The sequence below is a fragment of the Microtus ochrogaster genome, chromosome 22 (genome assembly GCF_000317375.1).
Source record: "Microtus ochrogaster isolate Prairie Vole_2 chromosome 22, MicOch1.0, whole genome shotgun sequence".
In the NCBI taxonomy this organism is placed as follows: Eukaryota; Metazoa; Chordata; class Mammalia; order Rodentia; family Cricetidae; genus Microtus; species Microtus ochrogaster.
This window is the reverse complement of record NC_022023.1, coordinates 30,749,588-30,757,869: the sequence shown is the minus strand read 5'-3', so window position 1 is coordinate 30,757,869 and position 8,282 is coordinate 30,749,588. Positions and strand designations below refer to the sequence as shown.

Sequence of the window (8,282 nt, the reverse complement as noted above, 5' to 3'; positions counted from 1 at the left end):
GAGGTCTCACATTCTTTCTTCAAATACCAGTTGCCTCTTTGGAACCACTGTTCATAGTTCTCCCGTGCCCCTTTTATTGGATTGAGTCAATCTTCAGTCTCAAAAATTCAGGTCTATTTTCTCCCATCCCAAACCTAGCTAGAGCCATGCTCTCTCTGTCCCTTGTGTTCCTGTCACGTCATGCTTTGTGAAGTGACACTACGGTCCTACCCTGGCTGTGCGCTTCTGAAATTCTCCAGTAATAAAGCTTCTCATGTCAGAGAGAGAGAGAGAGAGACACTACGGTCCTACCCTGGCTGTGCGCTTCTGAAATTCTCCAGTAATAAAGCTTCTCATGTCTAGATAGATGTCAGGGTCAACGCTGCCTCCTATGTGACCCCAGTTCTCCCCACAGTACCTGGCATAGGTTCAGACACTGGTCACTGGGTCCCATGCCTGGGATTCCCCGAGGATCATTTAAAGTCTGAGACGCTACTGGAGCCTGGAGCACCTACCCTACGCTAGCCCATATATCTCCAGCTTAACCTTAGAATGCCCTCTTTCTACCAGGACCACGCAGGGAGATCAGCAGGTAGGACTCAGCCTCCACAAATACTGTGTCTTATTCTCTCTGAGGTCAGTTAAACCCGAGTCTCCAAGGACCAGAAATCGAGAAGAAGCTAACACCTTGGAAAGGCCAGAGATAGGCCAACAGAGAGTGGGAGAGACCCCTTCACTTGCTGAAGGTGTTCACAGTTTATTTCTCTTCAAGACTATCTGGAAAGCCAGCTTCTCAGTGGGTCAGATTTTTTTAAGATGCCGGTTCCTAAACTCACTTTCTCGAAATTAGAAGTTGGACCGCCATGACAGGGATTTCAGGGACATTCTGTACTTTGCAGTACCTACTAGTGTCCCTGCCTGTCCTGTAGGCTCTGTGTCTATGACTGTCATCAGGCTGGGAAATGGGGCTCATCATGTCATTTATTCTTCAAAACAAAATTAGCCGAGTGACTGGGTCACATCCTCACGCCTTCTGTATAAACTGGGCTAGAGAATGCAAAAGGTAGCGACTTTTAGAGCAGGTTAGGTTGGTTTTATACAGCTGGCCCAACATACCCGCAGATTCAGCATCTGTAAAGTTGATGACACAATTTCTGGTTTGGATTAAAAATCTTGGAAAAATTGACTTCTCTGTAGCCGAGTATGTGCAGACTTTTTTCTTTGTGTTTTTCTCTAAGTAATATGCTTTAACAATCATCAGGTCACACTGGGCTAGCGGTGGTTAAAGTAGGCGGGAGGCTGTGTGGAGATGCTATACACACCCACAGCTATTGCAAAAGGGATCTGAGCGCCCACAGATTTGGGGTTCCGTATTGAAGGGCATCTCTGTTGTCTTAAGAATCCCTTTTCTAGAAGAGACAGTAAGTGCAAAAGTGGTAGGCCTGGAGCATCGGATAAGCATAGTACATTTTCATGAGCAATATTGAAAACCCAATAGGAAACCTTCATGTTTTAAGAGAAGGTAGCTATTTTAACCTTATAATTGGATTGGATTAATCTTCAGTTATAATCAGAGTAAGTCACCAATACTTAAAGCCACTTCCTTTATGCCCAAGGTGCTTGTCAGTGGTAACAGATTTAGCTTGGCCACACAAAAGTCCCCTTGGCTACACTCAGCAGGGTTAATATGGATGCTGGCCAGGCCTGACCAGGGAAGACGCAGTGACCCCACCTGAGGCTCCGGTCACCCTGTCTCCCACTGAACACAGATCCCAGTATGTCCCCACTGTTTTCCTTTTCCCCAACTGTTGGTTGGTCCAAACTAGGGTTTCTTCCTGACTAAGATCTTGCGGCTTGGCGGGGGCCTAAGCAAGACCCCAGATATCTGTGGGTGAAGGAGTCACTGTGCCAGGGGAGCAAGTGGAACTTACATAGCCCTCAGCACTGTGAGGACAGGACATGGCACAGCCACGAATTACAGGTCATTCATTCTGGGGTTCGTTATGGAAAACAAAGACACAAAATCCCCCTAACAACAGCAGCAGTGTCAACCCTGCTTCTGCCCTAAGAGACATTTCTGTGGATTTTTTTCTTAAGGTCTCTTTTCTACTCCTGGCACATGACCATTTAATACAACACAAAAAATATTTCAGACACCCTCCACCTCGCAGCCCTGAATGCTGCTACATGAAGGTCCAAAAATTGATACAGGAGGCAATTATGGCGGGACTGGGAAGAGCTGAAATTTTTCTATGGAAAGTGTCATTATGGACAAGTGAAAGTAGATATTTTAAAATATATGATAAAAATAGTGTCTATTCTGAGAGACGACTTGGAAGCTAAGAGCATTGACTGCTCTTCCAGAGGACCTTGGTTCAGTTCCACATAGTGTTCCCAACCATCCGTAATTCCAGTTTCATAAACTCTAATACCCTCTTTGGGCCTCTGTGGGCTCCAGTCATGTACCTGTTGCACAGCCGTGCATGCAGGAGAAACTCCTATGCACATAAAATAAAAATAATTAAGTATATGTCCAATAAACGGAAACAGCTCTGGAATTCATGAACATTGCATCTATCCCTGGCCTTGGGGACAACTTGGGTTGGGGTAAAGTCAGATTCAGATCCAAGAGGCACAGCAGTTGCCCAAAACAATGAAACAGCAGGCATATGGAGAGAGAGAGAGAGAGAGAGAGAGAGAGAGAGAGAGAGAGAGAGAGAGAGAGAGAAGCAATATAGTGGCATGCTGTCATGAAAATAGCCAGTGACGTCACCAAATCTTTTTCTCTTGATGGCCAGGTATGTTTCTACCCAATGTGATTGAATAACATTTCATAATTGATAATGGATCAACTTAGAAAGCCCTTGAAACATGAAATTATTGCCTCTTGATTGTGGGGATATATCCCAAATCCCTGGTGGGTGCCTAAAATTTAGTCCAGTATCTGAAAAAAAATTCTATAGTGCACACCTGTGGTAAAGTGCAGCCTATAAATTAGGCATACTGAGAGATCAAGAGCAATAATAATAAAATCGAAAGGTTTTAACACTACACTGTAATGAAATCGCCAACATCGTTACCCTTGTACTTCAGGGCCATTTATTAACTAAAATAAGCTTTCCTTGACATTGTACTTGACAATGATGTGGCAGTTCTGCTGGTAATGAAGACAGCTACTAAATGGCTAGTTGGCAGGCAACATACACTGTGTGGGTGCTCAGAAATACTATCTCCCGAGTAATAAATAGTTTATAAATTCTGAATGGCCTGTTCATGATGTTTGTATGTTAAGACTTTTGAATGAAGTTGACCTTGGGTACTTTAAGTAGTGGGAAATAGACTCATATATGAAAGTATTATTTTTTTCCTACTTGTTGTAGGAGGGGGCTGCTTGTGGGTCCTGGCCGCACAGCCACAAAATAATCACACAGAAACTGTATTATTTGCAATGCTGTTTGGCCAATAGCTTAAGTGTATTTCTGGCTAAACTTATATCTCTATTAATCTGTATATCGCAACGTGGCTGTGGCTTAGCGGCAAAAGTTCCCAGCGTCTGTCTCCAGTGGCTCCATGGCTCCTTTCTGACTCCGCCTTCATCCTCCCATGCTATGGGCCAAGTCAGTTCTTTATTCATCAACCAATAAAAGCAACACATAGACAGAAGGCCCTCCCACACCACCTACTGTTGAATATTCTCACACCTTAATTGTTAAATTGAAGAGATAGTGAGGCCCTCTTAACATCAGGCAGCTGGACATTGCCTAAAATTGGATAACCAGATGGACAATCACTGAATGTCTTGAGGAGACTGTGAGACCAGATATTTTGTGCCTAGTTACTAGACAGCCAAGCAACCCTAGAGTACAGAATTCATCTTATGCAGCCCAGATGTTTCAAGTCTTTCCACCCAGCTACTACCTACCAGGAGTGGGGAGCAGCTCCCTTGTTTCTTCCAAAGTCTGAAATTATTATGGGTGCTAGAAATAAGGGGCACCCGAAATTTTAAAATACTAAAGAAGAGAGATAAGTACATCTGTAGCCTCTGTCCTAACAGGACTGAAGTTTAGGTTGTGAGAACTTTCAGCGAGCTGTATGCGTTTAAATGGTGATGTGAAAATTAGATCACGAGAATTTCATGCTTATTCAAAGTGGACTCTCTTTGGGACCAGTGATGGGTTGATCTGCTTAGATGCAATCAATGAAAGTGCATAGTTTTCAAGAGCTGAGGGGGAAAAGGGCATGCACAGTCTGGCCTCAGCCTCTCACCGAGAGATGGCAACGCTGATTTTAACAATGGCATGAAGTGCTTCTGCAGTTTCCCACAGCATCCCACAGCCAGGCTTCCCAGGGAAGGGACAGGAATCATGCGCTTTTCTTTGCAGTGTGCCAAGAGTACTGAATGTCATCCAATAATGCGCCTTGAGTCTGTGAAGCCCAGACCAGTTTGTATGCCAAGTGCTGACTGCACCCCTGAAATCATCCGAAGGAAATGGAGGAGGATCTGTGGTCTCCAGACGCGTTATTGTCTTCCGGGCCACTGTTAGAGACAGTCTTGGTTTTCTCAGGGTATATGCTGAGGTCAGAATTGCTGTGTGTCTAGCGCACCAACTTCTTGGGAATAATTGCTTTTATTGATCACATTTAAGTAGGTCGATTCTGGCTTTCAGCTTCAGCTCCACCAACTTTTGGGATCTAAAAAACTCCCCGCCGTTGAATAAAACCAGAATACTCTTGTTCATTTCCTGTTGGCCAGTCTGCCAGTATTGGTTCTTGTCTCCTAACTTAGGTACAACTTCTTTTTTCTTTTTGAGATAGGGTCTCACTATGTAGCTTTAGTTTGTCTGGACCTCACTATGTAGACCAGGCTGCTCTTTACTCACAGAGTTCTACTTGTCTCTAACTCCTGACTGCTGGGATTGAAAGTTTGTGCCACCACACCTTCCTTGGGTTAAAATTTTTCAGCCTCCCTGTTCTCACTGCTGGCTTTGAGATTCAGTTGTTTTTTTTTTTCTGATTTACATAAAGCTCTTAAATTCCCTGTGATTTCATGGTCTTGCTAGTCCAGGTACAGAGGTTAATGTTGAGGGCTACATTCTGTAAGAGCAGCCCAGCCTTCAGAAAAGAAACAAGAACTTCCAGATCCTCAAAAAGAGTGTAGAACCTGAAGTTTGATATCAGGTTGACAACCATTTCACCTAGAGCAGAAGGAAGAATATTCCAGATGAAGGGAACCTAGTGGCCAGCCAAGGCAGAGTGGCTAGATCCCAGTCCTCCAAGGTCAGATGCCATAGGAGTACTGTGTGCCTGTCTTGAAAAAGAAATATTTATAAGAAGCAGTTGGAATTTTCTCTCTTTTGTTTTTCTCTTTGAAAGTTTCTCACAAATGCCAACCAGTTCTGTGCGAGACGAGACCAATGACAACATCACGATATTCACCAGGATCTTGGACGGGCTTTTGGATGGCTATGACAACAGATTGCGCCCTGGGCTGGGAGGTGAGTGTGCCTCCAGCTGAGGCCTGGGAAGATCCAGGCTGAAAGCGCCCTCAGCTGTAATCACACGCTGAGTGAAATTCAGACAGTTCCGGAGAGAACTACTTGACCAGGATTTTGAGTGGAATACTTAGCTATCTTTTGTCCTGTGTTATTTTCCAGATTCGTGGGGCTGGAGGGAAGTGGTTTCCTTATCACATTGCTGAAGACTTCTTGCTTTCCAGATAATCGGACAGCTCATTCTGGTTCCTTAGAAGGGAACCAAGTTCTTAGGTGCTGTTAAAGCTGAGGACACCGAGTGTTAGGAAGTAACCAAAATGGCTCTCACTCACTTTCCTGCAAATGGTTATCAGAATTTCACTGCCCACCAAAGGTTCTCTCTGTGTCTTTGCATAGTGGAAGACTGATTCATCACTGAATTCACAGTTAAAGTATTTAAAATGACCCCGCTTATCGAAAGGGGAACCCCAGTGGAGGTCTCTTCCAAACGCTCTATCTGCTGCCTTGGTTCCTATACATCAAAGCCGTGCGGTTTAGACCCTTGGGCAGATGCACACTTAAAGAGACATGACTTCTCTCATGTCTGTATCCTTAACAAAGATTCACGGAAAAAGCACAGATCTGCAATCATAGTCTTCAAGTGCAAGAAGAGTCCTCACAGGTCTGGCGTCATCCCTCTACCCCAGGGAAAGACATTATCGGGCTCAGTGCCCAACAGTCCCGTCTCTCTGTGCACCCTCAGAGGGACCAAGCACAGATGACGGCTGAGCTGACATCAAGTCTTGCTGAATTTCGTTCAGGTCGCCTGTGTCACTCTTACATTCAGCAGAGAGCCTAACAGGCCGCTCCGGCTCAGAGGGCACAGTAGGGCTTGTATCTGATCCAGAAGGCAGGCGCTAAAATTACATGACATGGTAAATATACACCATGCAGTGGAATCGCACCTCAGCAAAAGAATTGGGGAACTGTTGGAGCCCCGCATGCCACTAGGCAGCTGGAAGTGGTTAAGTGTGGGTGGTGGTACATTCCCAATGTAGATTCTGCTCATGACCCAGGGAAAAAAACCAGGAGCCCCTGTCCAAGTATTATTGACCGTTTTGATACTTCTGTATACCCCATCACTTTAGTAAGTACAGTAAGACCCTGTGATGGGGGTTTCTAACAATTCACAATGCCATACAAGGAGGAGCAGTTTTTTTTTTTCAGTCTGTACTTGTGTTGGCATGCACCCAAGCTCTGCTCATCGCTCCTTCCCTGAGTACACCCAGTGCTTCCGATCGGTACCCACAGCAGGCTGGCCTTATGGCGCCAGGTTTAGGAGCATCACTGCTCAAGACCCGGCATCCCAGACCACATCTACAGAAGACCTTCTCCCCAGGGAGGAGGGGTACCATGAGACCCAAACCATTTCTTTAACACGATGGGTACTCTTATTTGGTTTTTAGCGTGGAACAGCCCAGCCCATTGACTATTTTTTCAAGTATTCCAGGTTCACAAAGCACATAAACACACCAGCTATACAGGATGGAGTTGAGTACTGCACTGAGAACACCAGCACAGCGTAGAGGAGGCTCACGGGTGAGGCAGCCCAGAGCAACCTATGTCTGTGTTTCAGAGCGAATCACGCAGGTGCGAACAGACATCTACGTTACCAGCTTCGGTCCGGTGTCCGACACGGAAATGGTAGGTACCAAAGCCTGGTCAACACAGACAGTTCCCACAGCGAATCGACCATGTTAAGGGGCCTCTCCTACTGAGATGCCACCCTGATGCCGTCTTCTGTATTAGGAATATACCATAGATGTGTTCTTTCGGCAAAGCTGGAAAGACGAGAGGCTGCGGTTCAAGGGGCCCATGCAACGCCTGCCTCTCAACAACCTCCTTGCCAGCAAGATCTGGACGCCAGACACGTTCTTCCACAACGGGAAGAAGTCCATCGCACACAACATGACCACGCCCAACAAGCTGCTGCGGCTGGAGGATGACGGCACGCTACTCTACACCATGCGGTGAGCAGTGGGGCAGCACTGGGGGGGGGGGGCTGCCAGCTTGGCTGGTGACTAACATACCTGCACCAGGCTTGGTGCCTCATGGGTATGTAGATGATTTGAAGGCTGCACATGTGTGCGGGGCACATGTGTGTTGGGGGCATATGTGAGTGAGTGTATACTCCGGTGCACCACACCGCGTGTGCTGGTACACGGAGGTGTGTGGGGGCACACGTGTGTGTACTGTGGTGCATCCCCCGGCGAGCGCTTGTGCTTGGAGAAGTGCAGACGCTAAGGCTTGTTCAGATTGTTTCCCTGAGCCGGTGAGGTCTCCAGACATCGGCGTTTGTACTCCTTTTATTCCTGGTAGATGCTCAAGAGCATCCTCTGAAGTAGTGTTTCAGAGAACAAAAGAGGGAAATTGCCTTTTATACCAACTGAAGAGCCTAAAATGAACCCATTTTGGTTGCAATTGTACAGCTTTTTCAAGGTTTGGAAACCCATTTCTTATATTTTGATAAGATTTAAATACTAAGAATAAGTTTTAATCGTTGCAATTCAGAATGACATTTGCCACTCTTAACTCTGAATGATCCATACACTTCAGCTAATCAATGAATTGACCAATGAGCAAAAGTCCTTCATAGCTTTTAGGTATCCATAGTGAGTATCACTGGGGTTCAGGAAATGCTTTCAAAGTTATAGGAGACAAAATTATGACTGCATTCCTCTCTCTCTCTCTCTCTCTATCCATAGTGAGTATCACTGGGGTTCAGGAAATGCTTTCAAAGTTATAGGAGACAAAATTATGACTGCATTCCTC

General features: G+C 45.7%; 1 protein-coding gene across 6 annotated transcripts in view; it reads left to right on the top strand.

The window, feature by feature from the left end:
- Window positions 1-8,282, top strand: part of Gabra5 (gamma-aminobutyric acid type A receptor alpha5 subunit) — an 85,650-nt gene that overhangs the window by 13,126 nt on the left and 64,242 nt on the right. For all 6 annotated transcript variants that reach the window (XM_005357818.3, XM_005357817.3, XM_013350237.2 and 3 more), the window contains 3 exons: window positions 5,353-5,474; window positions 7,087-7,154; window positions 7,260-7,480. In XM_005357818.3, coding sequence (XP_005357875.1) covers window positions 5,353-5,474; window positions 7,087-7,154; window positions 7,260-7,480 — 411 coding nt within the window. The remainder of the gene's footprint in view (window positions 1-5,352; window positions 5,475-7,086; window positions 7,155-7,259; window positions 7,481-8,282) is intronic.